At 39.4% G+C, this 25242-nt stretch overlaps 2 protein-coding genes across 3 annotated transcripts; both read left to right on the top strand.

Moving 5' to 3' along the window:
• The first annotated feature begins 267 nt into the window (after positions 1-267).
• LOC134751288 (uncharacterized) lies at positions 268-5885 on the top strand. The gene is made up of 3 exons (XM_063686672.1): positions 268-1531; positions 1597-2348; positions 3378-5885. The coding sequence occupies exons 1-3, from the start codon at positions 268-270 to the stop codon at positions 5883-5885; spliced, it is 4524 nt and encodes a 1507-aa protein (XP_063542742.1).
• Positions 5886-8703: 2818 nt separating this feature from the next.
• On the top strand, positions 8704-24754 carry LOC134750957 (oocyte zinc finger protein XlCOF6-like). 2 transcript variants are annotated; one of them, XM_063686250.1, is made up of 7 exons: positions 8704-9020; positions 9549-9675; positions 9948-10016; positions 11134-11199; positions 12466-12540; positions 20310-20375; positions 22787-24754. In XM_063686250.1, exons 1-7 carry the CDS (start codon positions 8883-8885, stop codon positions 24472-24474), a joined length of 2229 nt encoding a protein of 742 aa, XP_063542320.1. In that variant the 5' UTR covers positions 8704-8882; the 3' UTR covers positions 24475-24754. The 2 variants fall into 2 exon arrangements, with proteins under 2 accessions (XP_063542320.1, XP_063542321.1); XM_063686251.1 differs by lacking the exons at positions 11134-11199; positions 12466-12540.
• Positions 24755-25242: the final 488 nt, after the last annotated feature.

Below are 25242 nucleotides of genomic sequence, written 5' to 3'. Positions count from 1 at the left end.
AAGTAAATTGGATTCAACTTTATCTCTTTAAGTTTCAAATTTGAAAGGCTTGTAAGGGTCTTTAGTTGAACCTTGATTTCAATATTTGATTTTATTAAAATAAATAATGAATGAAATTACTAAAAAATTAATAAAACTAAATTATTATAAAATAAAATTATTGAGTTAATATCATTAAAATTTTAGATTAAAGGAATTTAGGTTATATAGGTTTGTCTCTGTACTTTACAGGCTTAGACAAGACTAAAGCTTAAACAAAACATCAAAATGGACGACATTCTTTTAAGAAGGCTTAGGCTCATTAACGACAAACTCACTACGGACTTAGAAATAATTCCTGATATAGTAAATTCAGAAAACTTAATGCAGGCTCAAATTGCATACAGTAAATTGGAAGCGTCTCTGAAAAGGCTTGGCAGCGACCTGATAGAATATTTCAGACTAGCTTCGACTCCCGCGTCCGATGAAATCTGCTTAATAAGTGAAGTACAACTTCAAGCCGAGGAGACTTTAGCGGAGCTTAAGGTGAAGATCGACCAAGTGACTTCGACGAACAAACCTTCCGAGAAACTAACAGAACCGAACTCCTCATGCCGACTTCCTAAACTTCAACTGCCGGTGTACAGCGGGGACGTACTAGCCTGGTGTGAATTCTGGGACGTCTTCAGAAGCAACATCGATTCAAGGAACCTGCCTGAAGTGGACAAGCTATCATATCTTAAGACTTCAGTGGCAGGAGATGCCAAGAAAGCCATTGACGGACTGTCAACTACTAATGCCAACTATGATATCGCAGTTTCGATATTGAAAGAGCGGTTTGGCAAGACGTCTCATTTAATAGATGCACACTATGCTGCACTATATAAGGTTAAGATGGCAAAAGGCTCCGCTGAAGATTGCAGGAAGACATTCAACGAAATTGAGAAGCATCTTAAAATTTTAGAGTCGTTAGGTGAAGATATTAACCACAATCATCTACGATTCATGCTATTGGAGAAATTTCCTTCGGAACTAGTATACGAAATAAAACTAAAAGTTAATGATGAATCTATACAGGAACTCAGAGGCCAGTTAGATAGAATTATCACCGCTAAGGAGGATTCAGAAAGGATCTCGGGCAGGAAACGCCCTCATGAAACGGAAGATAGTACCGTTGGAACTCTTCATATAAACGCAAAACGTGCGAAATACGCAAACCAACCCCAACCACAACACAGTAATCAGAAGAAACAAAACCAACAAGGAGGCTTTGATAGAAGATCGGTGCAGATCAAGAAGTTTATTGGTTTTAAGAAACAGAATAAAGGGAACAGACCGAACCAAACTCAAACTTCAAATAAAGGTCAATCCGAACCTCAGCCAGGCCCCTCTGGAGAGAAGAAAGAATGGGTATGCGTCTTTTGCAAAGGGAATCACTTTAATGACAAATGCACTGAAGCTACTACCTTGGTAGAAAGAAAGAAACGACTAGGAAAACGATGCTTCCTATGTTTTAAGTTAAATCACTTTATGAAAGATTGCAAGATCGGTCGTAAGTGTACCGTTTGCCACGGTGAAGTACTGCATAACCGAGCTTTATGTCCTTTAAATTTTCAGAAGGAAGGCCCGGTGAAGAAACAGTTGTGACTGTCCTAGAAGAGGGTATTACAACGCTCCAAACAGCAATAGTTTATGCAAACCCCTTAGATGATAAAGATAAACAATATAAATATAGACTTCTTTTAGATCCCGGTTCTCAACGCTCCTATGTCACGTTTCAAACGGCCAAAGAATTGAAGCTTCCCGTCGAAGAAGAAAGTCATTTAGTAGTGTTCACCTTTGGTGATGATCCTCCTAAAGAAATACACAGCCCTATAGTTACTCTACAGTTGCTGTCAAGAACAAATAAGAAGATAGTTATACGGGTTAACTGCGTAGAACGTATTTCAAGAGGGTACATACCTAATGTCAAGATGAAGGACTTACCGGAGACATATGTACTAGCGGATGACGGTTCGTTAAGCGGACCAGTACAGATTCTGGTCGGAAACGAGTACTATTGTAACATAACCTATGAGAAGAAAGTACAATTGGACAGTAACCTGTTTCTGATCGACTCTGCCCTTGGTTGGATAATAAGTGGTAGAACAGAATCACAACTTAGTGACGAACCGTACGTAGTGACTTACACTCAGACTTGCATTGAAACGAAGCTTCATCAACCAGACCCACCTCTTTGTGATGCTGACATAAAGAGCCTTTGGGAACTAGAATGTATAGGTATCAGTGATTCCCCAAGAGCAACTAGAGAAGAAGAAGCGATCAAGTATTTCAACGATACTACAGTTAACCTAAATAATCGTTACACGGTAAGCTGGCCTTGGATAACTTATCCACCTGACTTACCTAACAATTTTGGAATGGCCTTTGGTCGCTTATCAAGCTTATTGAAGCGTATGGATCAAGACACGTTACTAGCGTATAGCGATACTTTTAAACAACAATTAGATAAAGGTATAATAGAAATAGTACCTACTTCAAGAATGTCAATGGGTAACCTCGTGCATTACTTACCTTTCCACGGAGTACATCATCGAGGGAAACCTATGAGGATAGTTTATGATGCTAGCTCTAAGAGTAGCAAGGATACGAAAAGTCTGAACGAATGTTTGTACAGAGGACCACTCATGTTAGAAGACCTCACTGGCTTACTTATAAAATTTAGAACCCATCAAATAGGTTTAACCTCAGATATTGAGAAAGCTTTTTTACAGATGGCGTTGCATGAAAAGGATCGTGATGTTACCAGATTCTTGTGGCTCAAAGATACCTCTAAACCGGTATCTCAGGACAACCTACTATACCTTAGATTTTGTAGAGTACCATTCGGCGTCATTTCTTCACCGTTTTTACTTAATGCAACTATCAAACACCACCTGTCCAAAGCGGAAGACCAACAAGTCAAACAGAAAGCGAATGACATATATGTAGATAACTTTGTATCGGGTTCCAACACTACGGATGAAGCGATGGAGCTCTACAGAAACCTAAAAGGGTCTTTTCAAGATATTTCAATGTCACTCAGGGATTGGAGTTCGAATTCTAAGGAATTCATGAAGAAGGTTTCTGATACATATAAAAAAGATAAAGTAAAGGTACTTGGGTTAGAATGGGACATCAAAAGGGATACTCTTCAGTTGAAGCCTAACTTGCAAGAGGAAGCGGTAACAAAAAGAGGAGTACTGAAGACTATCGCATCAATCTACGATCCATGTGGTTATGCTGCACCCTATACCCTAGCGTCTAAACTTTTTCTACAAAGACTTTGAAAGGCTGGAGTATCATGGGACTCACCGTTATCAAGCGAACTAACGGAAGAATGGAACATAATCCGACAGAATTTGAAAGCCATTGGAGAAGTGTCGGTGGACAGATGCTACATAAAGACACCAATGGAAAGGAACTACCAACTACACTGTTTCACAGATGCCTCTCTACAGGCTTATGCAGCATCAGTTTTTTTAGTTTGCGGTTCAAAGAGAAGTTTCATTATGGGAAAATCCCGTCTGATACCGGTAAAAGACCAGGAGAGTCTCAAGATACCCCGTCTGGAACTTTTAGGAGTACTGATTGGCAGTAGGCTAATAAAGTTCGTTCTTAAGTTTCTTCAGCAGAAGATAGTAAGGCAAGTCTTGTGGACCGACAGCCAGATTGTTGTAGAATGGTGCAAATCTGATAAACTGTTGCCGCCCTTCGTTGCCAGGCGGGTAGAAGAGATCAGAAAGAATAAAGATCTGGAGATCAGATACCTTTCAACAGACCTGAATCCAGCAGACGTAGGCACCAGACCCACCTGTTCGAGAGAGGACAGAGAGAAATGGCTGACTGGTCCACAATTTATAGTAGAAGATCCTAAGACGTGGCCAACTACATCTAGCAGTGGACCAACCAGTTCTCTCTTGATTGGGGAGGGTCTTGGAATCCAAGAAGAAGAACCGATGGAAACAGTTGATCCAGACATACCCGATGTTAGTCTGATGGAAACGAGACATAGTGCAACCGCAAAAGAAGTAACCGCACAAGAAAATGATCAGACGCCAGATGATAAGTTTCTAAGGTTGAAAGAAATTCAAGCTGAATACTTTCCTCTAGAGGTAGAAGGAAAAGTAACTAGTTTAAGTTTGAATTTAGGCGTATTTAAAGACATAGATGACTTACTAAGATGTAAAGGTCGTATGAAACATGCAGACTGGTCATTTGATAAACGCTACCCTATACTTATACCGAAAAATTCAGACTTCACCAACGAAACTATAATGAAGATTCATCGAGAAAATATGCATGTTGGCGTGAGTCACACGTTAAGCAAGATAAGGGAAACTTACTGGATACCACAAGGAAGAAGCAAAGTTCAAAATATTTTGAGGAAATGTCCTGAATGTAAGAAACATGACGGAGGGCCATATAAACTACCGGAAACTCCTGCTTTACCGAAAGAGAGGGTTAATTATAGTTCTCCATTTACATACGTTGGCACAGACTACCTGGGACCACTTCTAGTTAACAATGGGAATGGCAGTTGCAAAAGGTGGATTAGCCTCTACACATGTTTAGCTGTAAGAGCCATTCATCTAGAAGTTGTAAAGGACCTAACGGCGGAAGAAGGTTTAATGGCCTTACGTAGAATGATCTCAACAAGAGGAGTACCTTCCTTGATAACGTCTGATAACGCGGCTCACTATAAGTTACTCTCAGAGATTCTTCAGATCCCATACTGCTTAGATAAGGAGATAAGATGGAAATTTATACCACAGTTAGCACCATGGCATGGAGGTTTCTACGAAAGATTGGTCGGTTTAGTTAAGAACTGTATGAAGAAAACTTTACAGAAACATCTATTGAACGACAGCCAGCTCGTTACAGCGGTAAAAGAAATTGAAGCAGTTCTGAACACAAGACCATTAACATACGTGGATTCAGAGCCTGATCATGTACTAAAACCATCAGACTTCCTTACCATGGGAAAGTGTATTACTATGGAAACGTCGAATAAGGATCCTACGTCACAAGGGACGGTGACTAAAGATAACCTAATTAAAGGTTGGAAGAAAGCACAGATAATTCTACGAGAGTTTAAAGAGATGTTTGAGAACAGGTACCTCCTAAATTTGAGAGAAAGATATTCCCACCACCCTAAAGAACCTAGGGTGACTTCAAAGTTAGAACCGAAGATAGGTCAAATCGTGCAGATTAAAGGTGACACGAGGAATAGGATCAACTGGAAAGTTGGGAAAATAGTATCTTTAAGGGAAAGCGCCGATGGATTATGTAGGGTTGCCACGGTACGAGTAGGAGATACCGAATACACAAGATCTATCACGCATCTCTACCCTTTAGAGATCGAAGAGAGAGAAGAACACTGTAAACAAACATCACCTTATAACGAAAGCGCAGAAGAACCTCTGCAGCTTCCTGACCTTCCACCTCCATCTTGCGGGAACGTTGACGTCCAAGACGTTGCTGAGTCTCCTTCTGAACAAAGATTCACTCCAGTAACAGCTAGAGATGATCCAGAAGAAGAAGTTCTACCCTATGCCTCGCCAGTAGAGGAAAGGAGTTCCTTCAAACAAGTAGTAGAGTCTACATCTAGTAAGTTAAACGAGCCTAAGCCTAAGTCTATGTCCGAACCAGAACCACTCACAGTCGTCGACCCCGAGTATTACGACCACACTGATCCCGAGCTACACCACTTGGAGGAAATTGCGCCAGAAGGACAAGAAGACGAATCAAGACCTAAAAGAGCCGCAGCTCTTCGGGCCCTTGAAAAGATTAAAGAATGGACCAGCAATCTAGTCGCTGTGCTTCTGCCTGAGGCGGGGAGTGTCGCGACAGACGCGAATTTATAACACCCAAGACGAATTTCCTTGCGGCAACACCTAACAGCGCCCTCTAGGTGGAATTGTGGTAAGTTAATCCGATGTGAAGGTTAAAGCAGTAAAAGACAATATGGCGCGTGTGTATGAGCAAGGCGCGCGAGTTCTCGAAAGTGATATAAAGTGAGGAAGTCTACAGCTGTCCAGAATCATCTAAAGCTAAGTATTTTATCTGCTTAGTGGCTCGCAGTGGTGGTATGGTTTCTCTATACGATTATCTCCTTATTTGTTTCGGCTTGCCACGGTCTCCGCCGTGGAAGCAATAAGTTTGTGTGAGTACAACTTGCTACGGTCTCCGCCGTGGAAGTTGTGTGGAGCCCATCTTAGGTAAGGCGGACTAGGTAATTTATAGATTATGTAGGAAAGGGGTGGCTTCGGCTGCTGACGTCTCCTTTATCAATATGTAAGAGTGACCACAACGGTGGCCGACTCTAGGAGTTCTGTGGCCTTGGCTGCTAGGTTCTCCTTTATCCTGTGCAGGAGTGCAGAGATAACTACGGTCGCTTGGTATTCCATTATCAGCACGTATTATGCATGTACTGAGCACACACTTTGCGAAGGGCGGCTACATTGGTAGCTGATATATCCTACATCCGGCCGGGTAAGATGTGGCTCGCTAGTAAAGATGTTATATTTATGTGTGGGGTTAATTGTTAGGAGAATACCATGTTCATAGAGCAATTTCACCCACAGATCTCGGTGCGATAATACAGCCGCCATAAATTAAGCGAAGCAGAGACTGAGGCTCCTCTGGCCCTGGAGTAGAGCAGAGGTCCAGAGAGAGCGAGGATGAAGAATCCTTCATAGTATATGAAGGTATGTATGCTAAGCATTCTATAACTTTTACACCCATAGTAACATTATATTTGTTGCCGCCTTTCCCCTTTTTACGGTCTCATTTATATACCGTAGGCGGCTAGGGGAGAGGCGGCCACAAGGGATAGACATAGATGACGTCATAAACGTGGGAATACCATATTGGTACAAATTACCCCAATATTTGATATCACGTTGGGGCGATTAACCTGGAGGCAAGTTTGACGGTATTAAATTAAAATTGTTAAATAAAATGTCAATGGGCCGTTCTTTTTAGGCGTATGAACAATGAAATACCTCCTATAATTCGCGCAGGTGGTACAAAACTAAACATATATTAAATCACATTTAGAAACGGGTCTATCGCGAATTTATTTTGTTACCTTTATTTACCGACGTTTCGACACAGGTTTCACTGGTCGTGGTCGCGGCTAACTGACGTCCCAGCAAAATGTCAAAACAGAGATTTGTGTGACTACCTCACGAAAAGTGCATTTAAAGTTCGAGGTAGACATCACATTTTCAAACCACCCACTACACATAAAAGTTAATTATTGTCAATAGTCCGACACACAACACTCACAACATCCGCGCACACATCCGAAGATAGATCCCTTGGCTTTAACTTCTGGATCACCCAAGAAAATGCCAAATGGAAGCCAAGGGATCTATCTTCGGATGTGTGCGCGGATGTTGTGAGTGTTGTGTGTCGGACTATTGACAATAATTAACTTTTATGTGTAGTGGGTGGTTTGAAAATGTGATGTCTACCTCGAACTTTAAATGCACTTTTCGTGGGGTAGTCACACAAATCTTTGTTTTGACATTTTGCTGGGACGTCAGTTAGCCGCGACCACGACCAGTGAAACCTGTGTCGAAACGTCGGTAAATAAAGGTAACAAAATAAATTCGCGATAGACCCGTTTCTAAATGTGATTTAATATGTGTTTAAACCGCGAAAGTTTTAAATGTTATAAAACTAAACATGTTTAGTAAATAAAACGTAAAATAAAATGTATTATGAGTTTTAATTTTATGAAATCACAAATCACAATCACATTATTCACACCAATTAATGTACACCACATTTAATCTTCACAACATTTGTTTATTTTATTTTTTGGAATTAGAAATACGAAAAAACTTCGAGGTCAAAATTACCCATAAAATTATGATATTTTCATCTGGTATCCCTAACATGATTGTTATGCAGCTAAATTAAGAAGAAGATTAAAAACGGCTGACCTCAGACTCGTCTGAGTAGCTGACATATTACCACAAACAACCTACGTAATTTGGGCGGATAATTTTACAAATAATGTTTTGTTAATTTGCGTAGATAATTGTGATTTTTTTATTGAAATCGTTTGATTCTACATTGCTTTGAGTGTAACGTAATTTTACGATGATATTCTCACATATTGCGTTAAGAGGAAGGTGTAAAATACCGTACTTACACGTTATGTTCTCATATTTTTGCTCAGAGCGGCTATTACAGCCGATTACAGAACAATTCACCATTATTTTATCAATTCAAAACGCTAACCATCACTATGTTTTATAAGAGAAAGCACAATTTCATAGAAAACAACAATAATTAAACAAGAATGACATGTCCCGTACTTATTTGTTTGCCACAATTTCGGTTGTGGCAGCGGTGGAAAAGTGAAACTATGACAAAGACAAAAAGTAATGTATTGCTCTCTGTCACTACTACTGAAAGATACATAAGACTATCCCGTTCGGTCATTTCGCCCCACCCCTCATGACCGATCCATGTTATACTAGATTCATGATTAAAACGGGTTTTTAATTTTGTTTCATTACGTATGTTCTGTCCCTCACGAGCGCACGCGTATAGCTCATCTATACAATACTAGGTCTATGGTCAATTTAATGTTAAAACTTTTTAACTGTCAGTCTCATTTCCATAATTAATTTCATTTCTTTCTCTTTGTAGTCTTTGTATCGGAAGCGTGAGTACGCTGTGGTTTCTTGCTAGTAATGTGTAATTAATTAATTTTGTTGATACTTATTATCTACTTCTAATTGACTCTGGCAAAGGTCCTAGAGGCTGCTATTTCTGTAATATAATATAATGTTATAATGTTTTGAGTCCATTGAAGCATTCTTGTGCACCGCACGGCTGCCGTGATGGACGCGATGGACGTGATGCACGTGTGTCACTGCTGCCTGAGGTGTCCTCCGGACAAGGACCTGACGACGCCGTACACACATCTCGGCAAAACGGAGATATATGCCGACATGATCAAAGAGTGCTTTGATATACATGTAAGTCGGATCCCTTTGTTTGACATAATTATTGAAAGACATAATGTAATGATTGTCAGATTATCATTAGTCATAATTCTGAAACCGTTTACTTTTCAGGATTTTCGTAAGGTTATCCTATAGATAGGTTAGGTTAGGTTAGTTTTATGGCAATCCTGAAAAGTTACGCGTTTCTGAGAAAAACTAAACTATGACTAACGAAAATGTGGACAAACAATACATTATGACTTAAAACTTTATGGGAAACAGTAGAGATCCACATGTACTACAACTTTAATTGTGGAGTAACAGCAACAATAATTTGAAGTCAGAACAGACAGAAGTGAATTATTTGCCTTCGTTATTATTATTATTATTTATTCTATATTAAAATCTTACATTACATCAGACAGAAAAGTGCCGTGAAACCCTATCGGGTTTGTATCGACACTGCATTCGTGGATACATTTTACATTTAAACATTGTTGTGGTACATAGGAAAAACAAAAATTATATAAAGTTAAAATAAATGTACTATTTAACTTGCAGCTGGTAGTGGGCGGCTCGGGCTCGTGCGGCATCTGCTTGGCGTGCATGGGCCGCCTGCGAAACGCGAGTGACTTCAAGCTGCAAGTGCAGCGCAGCCAGGCGGAGCTGCAGGCACTGATTGTTAAAGGTTGGCTTTAACAACTAATTTTAATTTACTTCATGTGTGTTTGGTGTGTCAAGATAATAATTATCTGAATTAAAATTTTATTTTGATAATCACAATAAATGTATGGGTTACTGATATAATTATACTATACACAACATGTATCAGTCATTTTGCTTCAGTTTAGGAATACTTTTTAAACTTTTTTAGGTTCAAGCAGACTCTTAAGGAAAGGTAGACGGTTAGGATTCTCTTAGCTTGTTTTATTATTAAATAACGTTTCTTGTGTTGTTCAGCGGAGTCTGCGGTCAAATCTGAGCTGGCTGCTGATGGCGCGGATGATGATTCTGTGTTTGACGTGTTATGTAAGTACTTGTCTGTTGACATAGTTTTAATATATATCTATAAATACAATACTGTTAAATTTAAAAGTGGAAAAATTTACTGCCTTGGGTGAGACTTGAACTCACTCTGGATCCAGAGGCCGTGAGTTCAAGTCTCACCCAAGGCAGTAATTTTTCCACTTTTAAATTTATTCTAAGCTTAATAGCATCGATCGCAGACGTTTCTGCATGTTAAAAATTAATTTACAATACTGTTGTCTTTGTAACTGCAATGCCCTTGTATGTATATCACATGTCGCCGCTACAAGATGGAGCACATAAGACAACACGTGCTCATTACACGTCAGCACACCCACACTACTGTAGTACGTATAGGTGTGGCCACTTATGTCAGTTGTATCATGTATCAACTTGTAGTATGCATTCTCACTACTTATAGTTACTACCAAGTAAATGTAAAATTTTTGCTCAATTGTGCCCAAGAGTAACAACTGAAAAAATCAATTCCCAGTATTACCACCAAAATATTTTAAGGTTGAAACTGACAAAAGTACCGTCATAAATATAGAGTAGGTTATTCTTTCCATCAACAGCTGGTCCAGTGAACTGCTCTATAACTTAATAAACATTTTTATATAAATTTATTGAAACATGTAAAATAATTTGATACAAATCTGTTTAATAATATTTTTTCACACTCCTCACTCCTTTCATAGTCTCCTGAACATAGTTGTTCCGTTCTCGAGAACCTCTCCGTTTTGTTCTCTTAACATTCCCCATAAGAAACGGAGAATGTTCTCGAGAACGGCACAATACTCCTGAAACACTAAACAAAATCGAGCTAGTTTTGGTATTATTACGGTTCACTATGACTCTGAGCTTGTGGTAGTAATTTGTGAGTTATGGGTTCACCTGACAATATTTGAAAAATAAAAGAAAACATAATGGAGGGGTCAGCTTTCCGCGACCCCAAAACCTTTTTTACAGTTTGTTTTGATGCAATATGTTTAGTAAAGTCGGTTTTTTCTATTAAAGATTATACAAGTTGAACCGCACCGATGTGTGGTGACCTGACTCTTCGCGAATGCTTCATAAAGCTGTGTTTGTTCTGAGTTTATGTAATTAAGTTTTGCTTCAGATTATGAAGAGCCCATACTGGTGGAGCAGTCTGAGGTCGGCGAAGAGAAGAGCAAGGAACTCATGGGTTAGTTCATGTTTTGATACATGTAATATTGTATACTTATGTCACGTTTTAAATGCGAAAGTTGTACAAAAATGTATTCCTAATTACTAAATAAGTAGCAAATATTACTAGTAGGCAAGGAAATGAATGCCCAAAAAAAGTTATAGAGGGAAATGCTTGGAACACAATTTTTGACTTCGTAGCTTTGTATAGCGGCCTCTTAAAACAGAATTTAAAAAGATGTTTTTTTAAACTCCACTTTACGCTTAAACCGCTGAACCGATTCCGTTGAAATTTGGTATAGAGATGGTTTGAGTCCCGGCCCAGTACATAGGATAGTTTTCATAACCAAAATCATCTTTTAAGGGTGTGAAAACAGGGGTGGAAGTTTGTATGGGGAATCAATAACCGCTTAACGTATTTAAATAATCAAATAATATTTGGGGTGGTCTACATGTTTGATTTAGTTGAAAATGATACAAAACATGACTTCAAACCTAAATTTAAATAGTATTAACCTCAGGAATTCAACTTCGGCGAAGAAGCTGAATTCCCCTCACACCAAATTTCACACTTTCAAAGTATGGTTTTTGAGATAAAAACTATATTATATCCTGTCTCGGGACTTAAAACATCTATTTACTAAATTTCAACTTATTCGGTTCAGCGGTTTAAGCGTGAAGAGGAGTTTAAAAAAAGTTATTTGTTTAAAGTTTATATGTTTTTACTGCGGAAAGGTGTCAATGTTGATACCATAAATGAATTCAGCACCCCCGATTTATATGAAGACGTAACCAAAACCGGCCTAGCAGCTTCACTGATGTAGATAATCATGATAAAAATGAGAGCCCTAAATAAGCGCGGATATCTCAAAAACTATACAAGATATCAAAAAACTTGACCTAATAAAACTTGTAACAAATTAAATCATTTATCATTTTGTATAAGTGGCCATGTCGCTCAGACGCATGGTTTCCGAGATATAATCGAAAAACCGAAATATTGAACCTTCAAACCCCCCTCTCCCCCCAACACCAGGGTTACGGTCGGGGACTTTTGATATGTTCATCTCCTAACTAGTCCAAACAGAGCTACGAAGTCAAAAATTGTGTTCCTAGCATTTCCCTCTATACCTTCTTATTGCTTGGCCTATGTTTAGTAAAGTCGGTTTTTTCTATTAAAGATTATACAAGTTGAACTGCACCGATGTGTGGTGACCTCACTCATTGTGAATGCTGCATAAAGCTGTGTTTGTTCTGAGGTTTATATAATTAAGTTTTGCTTCAGATTATGAAGAGCCCATACTGGTGGAGCAGTCGGAGGTCGGCGAAGAGAAGAGCAAGGAACTGAAGGAACTCATGGGTTAGTTCATGTTTTGATACATGTAATATTGTATACTTATGTCACATTTTAAATGCGAAAATTGTACAAAAATGTATTCCTAATTCCTAAATAAGTAGCAAATATTACTAGGTGTATGCGTAATTACGATGGCAATAATAATAGCTACTACATATTCCCTTGGACACTTTATTTATTTTGGTAAACAAGTGTTTGATTTATTGTTTAGAAATAAACAATTTACTTCTTTCATACTACACATTTGTGGTACACAAAAATATTCTTTTAAATACTTTATTAAGTACATATTTGTTGAGTTTCAAATTTGATATTTTTTGTTTAAGGTAGCTATTTTTTTTCTTAATACTTTAAAAATGTAGGTACTTGTGAAAACGCTCTAAACCCTTCCAAGCTACCTATCCCTTGCCAACGCGCACAAAGCCGTATCGCCGTCTCGTTTTACGGCACTTATATGAGACGCCATCTTGGCGAAGTCAGTTCCCGAATTGATGCTTGACTAACAGCATCGTCTCTAATTTGAATAAATCAAAATGTGTGAAAACTAGCAAAAACTGTTGAACTGGAGTGAATGTGATACACGTGATTGACGCTGAAGTCTTGGTGAAAGTTTTATGAAGTGCTGGCCAGCCGAAGAGACACACAACGAGCTCCAAAGGTATGTGCGCAGGCATTTCTTCTAACACCCTTAATTCTAAGCGTCAAACAAGTACTTCTCGTTAATTTTAGATACAGTCCACTTAATATTTCAATTCCCTTCTGGTGTCTTGAGGGCTCCCATACATATCTCCCCGCATCTTTTTTTTTCGCTTAAATATTGGTATAAAGGCACTACCATATTTTTTGATCCATTCGAGCCGGATCTATATCCATTTGTCATAAATATACCGCTAACTATATGGTCATTGTGTTTACGTAACTGAAATATACTGTCATTTATCCTATTATATCTCCCGCATCGGCAGTTATTTCGTTTTGTTTCCGCTCCGCGTTGCTAAACACGACAGATCGTAGGTTATTTCCTAATTTATTTTAATTTTATGACAAACATACATATACACGTGTTCCACTTTTTCTTTGTTCACATTCCATAATTGTTAGCCATCTTGGAGATAGTCTAACTAATTATTTCAATTCATTCGTGATAGTTCGGATTTGTTCGGCTAGTTCATTTATTCCGCTCGTTTCGCACCTATACGATTGCACGTTCCACGGCACAGTTAACGTCACACCGCTCGCTCAAATATTTCGGGTAGAAAAATATTCCGTTCGCTATATAACGTCGTTGACTCGCGGCTTGTATTCGTTAGGTATACCTATTTTTAAAGGGAACTCATTTATTTAAACCGCATATATTATATTCCATTCACATAAATACGTTTAGTCAAATTCCTATACTAAATAGTACACTACACCTGCATACAAATAACTCGTAGGTACACTATTTATTTACGACGTTTTAATTTAGTTTTATTGCAAAACTTATTCATACCCAATAAGAATGACAAAACAAACAAAGAATGGAAAAGGCAGCGAGGACGCTCATAGCGATACAAACAAAAATCAGCTTGCCCTCTATACAGTTCGGCGCGATGTTATATACAAGCGCGTAGAAAACATCTTGGAACTTGCTTATAAGGCGGAAACCGATGCTACTCAATATAGGCCATTTCACACGAGTGCATTAAATTTAGATAAATTGCGTGAAGATTACGAAGCCGTTTTGGAGTCATATAATTTATTGCAATTACAATTGCATCCTGACTCAGAAATAGATTACGAGTCATGGACGGCCTTTGAGGAAATGTATTGTTATATCAAGCAAGTTCTGATAGATAACGAATCCAAGGTTCCCTCTGAACCGACAAATTCGTCGAAACCAAAATGCCGCCTGCCTAAATTGGAGTTAGTTTCTTTTGACGGAGATGTCAAAAACTGGCCTTTGTTTTACCAACAGTTTAAAAGTATTATTCACGAAAACGCATCGCTGACTGACAGCGAAAAGGTGTACTATTTAGTTGGCAAATTGACTGGCAATGCAGCAAATGTTTGCTCCGGCTTGCCCACAACCGCGGAAAATTATCCAATAATTTGGAACGCATTAATACAAAAATACGATGATCCACGTTCGTTAGCATCAGCGTATTTTAATCAGCTGCTAACATTTAAACAATTAACCGCAACCAACGCCGCCGGCTTGGATTTATTTATAAATAAATTTAACTCGTCTGTAGAAGCCCTTAAGCAGTTGCACCTGAATGACTTAACCGACTTCATGCTTTTACATTTAGCGCTGCAAAAGTTGGATTCCGATACAATTAAATTGTTCGAAATTACATACCGCAAAGAGAAAATCCCCTCTTATCAAAATTTGATTGAATTTGTTAAAGAACAAAATAAAGTTTTATCTCGTTCGCCAAATGCGACAATTAATAAACCGGTTGATAATTCTGCTAAACAACGCTTGTTACAAAAATCTAAGTCGTTTGTAAACACAGATGCGGCCAATAGCACAAGCGCCAGCGATAAATGTTCATTGTGTAAAAATAAACAACATGAGCATTTATATTCATGTCAATCTTTTAATAAAATGACACCGCACGATAGGTTCAACTTCATAAAATCAAACTCTTTTTGCAATAACTGCTTAAGTGTGAAACATAAGACATTAGCTTGCACTTCCAAGCATCATTGTTCTCATTGTTCGTTAAGACATCATACGATGTTACATTTTAATACGAAAGAGAAATCTCACTGCAACGTTAGTGCAGTGGTATCCGCACCCGCTTCTAATAATTGTTTTCCCGCAATAACAAATAATGTTGTTACTCCCGCATCCGCTATCGCTTATGACTCGACCCCAGCCTTTTCAGCTGTACGGGCCGATAACCCCGCTCAAGCTAATATAGACCCTACAATTTCCGCAGTTAAGGTCGAAAATAGCTTGCCGCCTCCTCGTGAGGTAATTTCCGCGTCCATCCGCACGATGGCATGTAAGGACAATAGTGGTCCATGCCTAACTACCGCTTTACTCGCAACCGCTAAAATTAAGGTTATTGATTCCTTAAACCGCACGCATATCCTTCGCGCATTAATTGATCCGGGATCAATGTCGGATTATATTACTGTCGCCTGTTGCAATCGCCTTGCGCTTGCTATAAATAAACCGCTACACGCTACTGAAGCCTCTGGCTTGGGAGAAATAGCTCTCGAGACAAAGGGCAATACCGCGCTCACCTTTTCATCTTTATTAGATGATTCACATAAATATTCGATCCGTCCGTTGATAGTAAATCGCATAACCTCACAGTTACCCGACTCGCGCGTAAATAAAGAGGTTATTGATTTTGCTCGCAACTTACCGCTCGCCGACGGTGGCTTCTCGGAACCTGGACCCATAGATATACTCTTAGGGGTTAATATTTATTGCAAAATATTGCTGTCTAGGAAAATTGAGAGTTCGGATCCTACAATACCTACCGCGCTAGAAACGACCTTAGGGTACGTAATAATGGGTGACGCCGCTATAGCTAACCCGCCCACCGCTTCTCGCACGCTTTGCGCGTTTACTAGCGATCCGCTTCATAGGCTCGTTGAGAACTTTTGGGCAGTAGAAGAGATACCTTCGCGTACCTTTTTGAGTCCAGAAGATCAAAAATGTGAAAATATTTACACTTCTACCACTGTCCGTAATACTGACGGCAGTTATACGGTGGACCTTCCGTTTAAAGACAATCCTCAGACATTGGGCGATTCTTTTAATACCGCAAAAAGGCGTTTTTTACTTTTAGAAAAGAAATTCGCTAAAAATCCTGATCTTAAGTCTGGATACGACGAAGTTATTCACGATTATCTTGATAAAGGTATACTCACCCGCGCGTCAACTGATGACGAATCTAATACTCGTGGATTTTATCTACCGCACCACCCTGTATTACGCAGCGATAAAATAAGTACAAAAGTGAGACCTGTCCTAGACGGAAGTTCAAGGACAGATACAGGTTTATCTTTAAATGATATTTTACATACCGGATGTAACCTACAGGCTAATATTTTTCACATTTTATTAAATGTGCGCATTTATAAAACAGCATTTTTCGCTGATGTAAAACAAATGTACTTATGCATTTATGTGAACCCTTCGCACCGCAAATACCAACGGATTTTATATCGGTTTTCTGATACCGACCCGCTCGAAGTGTTAACGTTCACGAGAGTGACGTTTGGACTTCGACCTTCAGCCTTTTTGGCAATTCGGACGTTACGTCAGTTAGCGGCCGATGAGCGGCACAAATGGCCGAAGGCAGCCTCTGTGCTCGAAAGAGATGTCTACATGGACGACCTTGCTTCTTCTGCTTCTTCACCCGAGGAAGCTGTTAAGATAGCAGACGAATTGATCGCCCTTTTCAAAGCAGGTGGATTTGATTTACTCAAATGGTCTTCCAATTCACGCGAATTGCTCGAACACATACCTGAGTCGCACCGACAATCTAAATCTATTTCCTTCGACGATGGAAGTACTTTTAAGGTTTTAGGTTTGAAATGGTTACCTGCACGAGACAGCTTTGTTTTTGATATCTCGAGTCCTCCGTCCGTTTGTACCAAGCGCGCCATTCTTTCGGCTACCGCACGCCTGTACGATGTCTTAGGACTCGTCGGCCCAGTTATTTTGTACGCCAAATTGATAATTAAGCAGCTTTGGCTTCTTTCTATCGATTGGGACGAAGAGCCCCCCTCGCATATTGTTAAGCAGTGGCAACAATATTTAGCCGAGCTACCGCAAATATCTCGCCTTAGTTTTCCTCGACATTTAGGCATTGAGATGAGGTCTCAAGTTTCGTTGGTTGGTTTTTCCGATGCCAGCGAATCCGCATATGGGTGCGTAATATATTCCCACGTCGTGAATGGCAACGAGCCGCCTGTGGTCACGTTGCTTTGTTCGAAATCGAGAGTAGCTTCCGCTAAACCTAAAATTACTCTTGCTCGTTTGGAACTTTGCGGGATATTACTTCTTTCTAAACTTCTTAAGGAAGTTCATGACACCATGTCGAATAGGCATAAAATAAATAATATTTTTGCATTTTCAGACTCAGAGGTCGCCTTATGTTGGTCGGTCGCCTCTCCACATAGATTTGACACTTACGTCGCGAATCGCATTTCGCAAATTCAAACCAATATTTCACCTGACAACTTATATCACGTTGCAGGCTCGCAAAACCCCGGTGACTGCGTGTCACGCGGTCTTACTCCTTCCCAATTGCTCCAGCATGAGCTTTGGTTTAAAGGACCCGCTTGGTTATCACAACCTACAGAGTGTTGGCCTATACAAAGATTCGTTCCGAATCGGTCACACCTGCCCGAGGAGAAAACCTTGTCCCACGTGACCACGGAGGTTACTAAGATTGAACATCCTCTATTAACGCTCGCCCTCCGTTGTTCTACTTGGAACAAACTTCTTCGAACTACTGTTTATGTGCTTCGTTTTCTGAAGAAGCTACCGCGAAATGATGTAATTACCGCTAATGACCTAAATACCGCTGAACTTAAAATTATAAAAGCGGTACAAGATGCACACTTCTCAGCTGACATCAAGTCCATTTCTAAAGGACGTAAATGCTCGCTAAAGTTACAGAAACTGTTTCCTTTCCTTTCTGATGGGATTTTACGCGTTGGAGGTCGCTTATCGAACTCATCGCTGGATTATGGATCTAAGCACCCTATAATTCTACCTAAAAAAGGTCATATAGTAGAATTAATAATTGATTGCTATCACCGCAAAAACCTGCATGCAGGGCCTCAGCATTTAGTTGCTATATTAAAAACTAAATTTTGGATTATTTCCTCGCGTCGCATTGTGCGGCACCGCACTCAAAAATGTAACCGTTGTTTTAGGTTGAATCCTAGACCTACTTTTCCTCTTATGTCAGATTTGCCGAAATGTCGCTTAGAGCAATGCAAAGCCTTTATGCATACAGGTATAGACTTTGCTGGACCCCTGTATGTTACTCCTTACCGGAAACGCGGCATACGCAGCGTTAAGGCTTATATATGCCTTTTTATTTGCCTTGTAACTAAAGCCGTTCATATAGAATTGGCCTCAAATCTAACTTCTGCATGTTTCATAGACGCTTTCAAGCGCTTTCTATCGCGACGAGGTCCCTGTAACTTTGTTTACTCGGATAACGGGACGAATTTCGTATCCGCAAAAGCTTATTTTAAAGAGCTTCACGATGTTTTACAATCGGACGACTACTATAAGTCTTTCAGCGACGAGCTCGCGAAACATCGTATCACTTGGAAAATGAATCCTCCTACCGCTAGCCATTTCGGAGGTATATGGGAAGCTAATATAAAAATCACTAAGACCTTACTGTTTAGAGTCATAGGAAAGCAGATCCTAACCTTTCAGGAGATGGAAACCGTCCTTACTCAGGTAGAAGCTTTGCTCAACAGTCGACCTTTGTATGCTTTAAGCTCGGACCCTTCCGAACCGCTCGCGCTTACCCCTTCTCATTTTTTGACCACGTCTCCGTTGGAATTTTTACCCGCGGCTGATTTATCTGATGAACGCCCCGACTTACTGTCTCGGTTTTCATTAATGGACTCGCTAGTGCAGTCGTATTGGAAGAGATTCAAATCGGAGTATTTACATAATTTGCAGCAACGGGAAAAGTGGAATACTCCCTCAAATCCAATTAAAGTTGGTACCGTAGTAATATTAAGCGTTGATAACGCCCCGCCTTTACAATGGCCATTAGGAATCATAACCAACGTCTATCCTAATAGCCAAGACGGAGTCGTACGCGTGGCGGAAGTTAAGACGAAGACTGGAACGTATAAACGTCCCGTCATACGGTTATGTCCGTTACCGACTCAATAGTAGTCTTATGTTTAGTTAAGAATCTTAGGTTTAGTTCACGTCTAATATAGACCAATTAAATATAATACTTAAGTTAGCTTAGCTTATACTTGCGTTTTACGTAACTTACTTAGTTATTAGCACGATTGTTGTGCATTGTTATTTAAACCTTTTTTCTTTGGTTGTGGTGTTCGGTAAATTTTTTGTTTGAATTTTTATTACGAACTTAGCAAGTAACTTGGCACAATGACCATATGCCGCGATTATATTATTATAGTTTGAGCACTTTTGCTCTCCCCTTCCTTTTCTTTGAAGGGTTCCTTCAAGGCCGGGGGGATGTTGAGTTTCAAATTTGATATTTTTTGTTTAAGGTAGCTATTTTTTTTCTTAATACTTTAAAAATGTAGGTACTTGTGAAAACGCTCTAAACCCTTCCAAGCTACCTATCCCTTGCCAACGCGCACAAAGCCGTATCGCCGTCTCGTTTTACGGCACTTATATGAGACGCCATCTTGGCGAAGTCAGTTCCCGAATTGATGCTTGACTAACAGCATCGTCTCTAATTTGAATAAATCAAAATGTGTGAAAACTAGCAAAAACTGTTGAACTGGAGTGAATGTGATACACGTGATTGACGCTGAAGTCTTGGTGAAAGTTTTATGAAGTGCTGGCCAGCCGAAGAGACACACAACGAGCTCCAAAGGTATGTGCGCAGGCATTTCTTCTAACACCCTTAATTCTAAGCGTCAAACAAGTACTTCTCGTTAATTTTAGATACAGTCCACTTAATATTTCAATTCCCTTCTGGTGTCTTGAGGGCTCCCATACATATCTCCCCGCATCTTTTTTTTTCGCTTAAATATTGGTATAAAGGCACTACCAATATTCCTAGAGCTCCTTGTTATTGTTTCAGATGTAGACCCCCTCGTCAAGTCGGAGACGGATGATGTGCTGAGTGACGGAGACTCGTCAGCGGCGGGTTAGTAGATACTATTATTTTATCCTGCACTTCTCGTTCCTCCTACTATACTATACATTCATAATGATATTCAGAGGATAGGCCGTGGTCGTATACGATGTATACCAACTTTAATAGGAAAGGCGTAATTCGTTACATAAATGATTACAAATGTGGTTTTAGGGGAGAAAAGCTAATTTACCGATGATTTATATCGAGGCAAATTAATTAAATCGTAAGCAAGTTAATAAAATGTGTCTTCGAATACAATACATAAACACACGCAATATCTTGGAAGCACTATCCGGCGTGATAACACCTTAGCCTCGGAGATACCTTCACGTATCGCTAACGCCGCTGCTAATTTCGGACGACTCACAGATCGCGTCTGGAGGTCCCATGATCTCAAGCTCAAGACAAAAATTAGCGTCTACAGGGCGCTAATCATTCCTGTCCTTTTATATGGAGCAGAGACATGGTGCCTCGTAAACAAACGACCACGTAAAAAAACTGGACACTTACCACCTGAGGTGTCTGCGGTCTATACTCAGGATCAAGTGGCAGGACCATGTTCCCAACTCTGAGGTCTTGCGTCGTTCCGAAATGTATGGTATGGAGGCCATACTAATGCAGCGGCAGCTCAGATGGTGTGGGCACATCTTTCGAATGGATGACCACCGCTTGCCTAAAGCTGTTCTCTACTCTGAGTTGGCGGTGGGTAAGCGGAAGCACGGTGGTCAGCACCTGCGCTACAAGGACGTTCTCAAACGGCATCTGAGTGCCTGCGCCATCGACCCTGAGCGTTGGGAGGAGCTTGCTGGAAGAAGGTCATGTTGGCGTTCTACCATCCATAACGGTGTCAAAATATTTGAAGATAACCGCCTCACCAGCCTAGACATGAAACTCCAGTTGCGGAAAGAAAAACCTAAGCCCTCCTACGTGTACACGTTCAACGCAGCTGGCCAACTTTATTGTCACGCGTGCAATAGAGCATTTAAGAACAAGTTCGGCCTGGCCAGCCACATTAGGGCTCACGCTAGACAACGTCCAAAATGTTTATTTGGGGTCGCCGTCATCGAAAACGATGAGGAGGACTATATATATATATATATATATATATAAACACACGCAGTAGTGGTTATTAACGCTATTAACTTTTGGAACGCTATCTGTCAAACCCAAGAACGTCATGCGCACACGGCACCCAATATCTCTGGCATTAAGCTGGCAAATATAAACCATATGGGAAACGTTGAAGGTTCCTTTGACAACGTCCGAAGATTACTTATGCACGAATTCCGTGCACGGCTGAGGAATGTTAGGAATGTTGGGCGTCATGACAGAGTGGTGTCATTTTGTACGTACGGGCCCGGCGCGCACCCTCCCACTTCCTCGACCTCCGAATGCACGGAATTGGCGCGCGGACAGTAATAGAACATTTTTTGCTACGGGCCACCGTTTAAGAATTATTTACGAAAAACTATAAAAGGGACCTCTAATGTTTTTATAAATTTTTCTTCGGCCAACTTATGAATAGGAAAGTACATTCTTTAACGTTTTCCTCTATAAATACATTTTCTTCAACATAAAAAAATTAACTATTGTTTCGGATAAATTGAAATATTTCTTTCTTCAACTACTATGGTGTTTCTCGTGTCCGTCAACTTCGCTCTACTGGCAACCTTTCTTTGTCCATACCATCTCACCGAACAGGTTTCATGTCCTATTCTTTCTCTATTCAGGCAGCTCGCCTTTGGAATAGTCTCCCTGTTAAAATTAGACAGTGTCCGAATAGATTTGCATTTAAAAAATCCTTACGTGAGTACTTTGCTGGCAGAACGATGAATTCTTAGTGTTTCTGTTTTGAAAGTTTCATCTGATATCTTATGTATTTGTATGTATGTATATTGTATGTATTTATATGAATATTATATATGCAGATATATGTATGTATGTCTATGCCTGTCCATTATTTAACTATACTTGTATATATATATGTAATCACTATGTTGCACCGCCTACAAATTATCTACTTTGCCCGAAGGTTGACTGGTAGAGAATGCCTCATAGCATTAAGTCCGCCTTTTGTACGATTGTATTTTCTTTTGTGCAATAAAGATTAAATAAATAAATAAATAAATATGAAAACTTAAACAAGTTTATGAAAAGGATTGACTGCCTAATTACTACAGTTAGCTCTATTCTAAGAACTTTAAGGGTTACCCTGTCATTCAGGATGACCCGCGAATTTGACAAATCTAACATTAATCGCATGACAATACGAACCAAGGCACTCGTCCTCGTGAACGACACGATCTATATGTTATTACACCCAATCGGTGACCAAAGTGCTGGTTCCAAGCTCGAAATTTTAAAAATATTTTAAATTCTCGATATAACCCGTTTCAATGTTTTGTTAATTTGTGTTTCAGTGTGTTTGGACGGCAGCGCCGCCCGCGCCAGGGGACAACTCGCGATGGGTTGTTCCGTGGTGCTCGAGCGCCTCCGCGACGACGCAACAGTTCACAGTGGAGACAAATTATACTACTGTGAGCACTGTGGCAAGCGTTTCAGAAACAAGTTTATTTTTAATAAACACATAGAACACACGCACTTTTCATCCGGACCAAAACTATTTGCTTGTGATTTTTGTAATTCTACGTTTCAGTCCAAATTGCTTTTAAAGGATCACGAGAATAGCGAACATGGTGTTTCAAATTTCATGTGCGCTGAATGTGAGTATACAACAAGTTCCAAGAAAAGGTTGGAGACTCATTTAAAGAGTCACTCAGTTCAGAACAGTTTTAATTGTAGTCAGTGTAGTTACACAAGTTCGTGTAAAAGTGATTTACACAAACACCAAACAATACACATGGCTGGAAAACCTTTTCAGTGTAGCGACTGTGATTTCAAATGCAGTGTTGAATCAAATCTGCTACTACACCAGAAGACGCACAACCTGAGACACCGGAGAATACTCACTGGAAAAAAGCTTCACAAATGTAGTTATTGCGACTACAAAAGCAGGAATATTACTTGCGTACGAATGCATGAAAGGACACATACTGGCGAGAAGCCATTTACGTGTAGCTACTGTGATAAAAAATTCATTCAGAAACCACATTTATTAGGGCATCAGATGATACATACTGGTGCGAAGCCATTTCAATGTAGCCACTGTGATTACAAATGTAATCGGAAATCACACTTAAAAATACACCAGAGGATACACACTGGGGAAAAGCCTTACAAATGTAGTCATTGTGATTACAAAAGCAGAAATAGTTCAGGCTTACGAGTCCATGAAATGACACATTCTGACGAGAAACCTTTTACATGTAGCTACTGTGATTACAAATGCAATCGGAAATCAAGCTTAAAAATACACCAGAGAATACACACTGAAGAAAAGCTTTTCAAATGCGGTCATTGTGATTTAAAATTTAATAATAAATCACTCTTAAAAACACACCAGAGGATACACATTGGAGAAAAGCCTTACAAATGTAGTCATTGCGACTACAAGTGCAGTACTGGTTCTATGTTACGAACACATGAAAGGAAACATACTGGCGAAAAACCTTTTCAGTGTAGCCACTGCGATCGCAATTTCAGTTACAAATCACATTTTCAATATCACCTGATGATACATACAGGGGCGAAGCCATTTCAATGTAATCACTGTGATTACAAATTCAAAAGTAAAACACACTTAAAAAGACACCTGAGAATACACACTCGACAAAATACTTACAAATGTAGTCACTGTGACTACAAGTCCAGTTTTAGTTCTCTGTTACGAAGACACGAAAGGAAACATACTGGCGAGAAGCATGTTACGTGCAGCTATTGTGATTATAAATTCACTCGTAAATCAGACTTACGAAATCACATAATGATACATACTGGGGCGAAGCCATTTCATTGTAGCCACTGTGATTACAAATGCATTCAGAAAAAAAGCTTAAAATCACACCTGAGAACACACACTGGAGAAAAACCTTACACATGTAGTCGTTGCGGCTTCAAGTGCAGTGAGAAATCTTCCCTACGACGTCACCAGAAAAAGCATACTGAGACGAAGCCTAATACCAAAGCAATAACAAAAAGTACAGCCTGAAACAGCACCTGCGAAGACACCAGATGATACACGGAAGCGAAGTCAAAAGGCGACATGCATGTCGCCGCTACAAGAACATGCTGCTTTCACCAATTTTCGTACTTGCATTGGTTTGCGCTTGTATCTCTCGCAATGAAACATGTGTTATAAAGAATAGTGTAATATTGAATTGTTTAATAAACAAATAATATTTACTCTAAGAACAAATTAAATTATTTTCTATGAAAATATTTTAATTTGTGGTTTTTCAAGTAGACACACTACTATTTAAACTAGTAAATAATATTTATTTAAGTGAAAATGAAAATGAAAATGAAAATGAAAAATGAAAATGAAAATGAAAATTTATTAATAACATTAGGTTACAGGTCAGGGTTGTATAAGATTTGAAATTCGTATAGTATCAATAAATACAGTATACATATACCTATGAGTATATTACACATTCAATTTGTATGTCACAATGTTACAATTCTAAGTACATTTTTATTCTTATAGTTAATTTTATTTAGGTACATCAATAATTTCACTGGAAAAATATTCATCTATGTCATAAAATGGTGATTTTAGTAACCAGTGTTTTAATCTACTTTTAAAATTATGGAAGGAAGGTGCATCCCTGATACTTTTAGGTAGGTGGTTGTATATACGTGGGCCAAGTACATAGGCTGATCGTCCACTTTTCGCTAACTGATGTGGCACAGATGCGAGGCAGCCCGCGTTCTTGTTACTACGCAGATGATGATTTAGATTAACCTGTTTCACAGT

Source organism: Cydia strobilella, chromosome 21 (assembly GCF_947568885.1).
Source record: "Cydia strobilella chromosome 21, ilCydStro3.1, whole genome shotgun sequence".
Lineage (NCBI taxonomy): Eukaryota > Metazoa > Arthropoda > Insecta > Lepidoptera > Tortricidae > Cydia > Cydia strobilella.
Note: the sequence above shows the minus strand (reverse complement) of the source record. Positions and strands in the feature narration are given on the sequence as shown.

Bases quoted from the DNA above. Each gene is read 5' to 3' on its own strand.
- LOC134751288 (XM_063686672.1), top strand. From the start codon at position 268: ATGGACGACATTCTTTTAAGAAGGCTTAGGCTCATTAACGACAAACTC. The intron at 1,532-1,596 runs GTAAGTGTACCG...TTAAATTTTCAG, and splicing joins GAAAGATTGCAAGATCGGTC to AAGGAAGGCCCGGTGAAGAA. The intron at 2,349-3,377 runs GTAAGCTGGCCT...ATAATCCGACAG, and splicing joins ACCTAAATAATCGTTACACG to AATTTGAAAGCCATTGGAGA.
- LOC134750957 (XM_063686250.1), top strand. From the start codon at position 8,883: ATGGACGCGATGGACGTGATGCACGTGTGTCACTGCTGCCTGAGGTGT. The intron at 11,200-12,465 runs GTTAGTTCATGT...GTTTTGCTTCAG, and splicing joins GAAGAGCAAGGAACTCATGG to ATTATGAAGAGCCCATACTG. The intron at 12,541-20,309 runs GTTAGTTCATGT...TTATTGTTTCAG, and splicing joins GGAACTGAAGGAACTCATGG to ATGTAGACCCCCTCGTCAAG.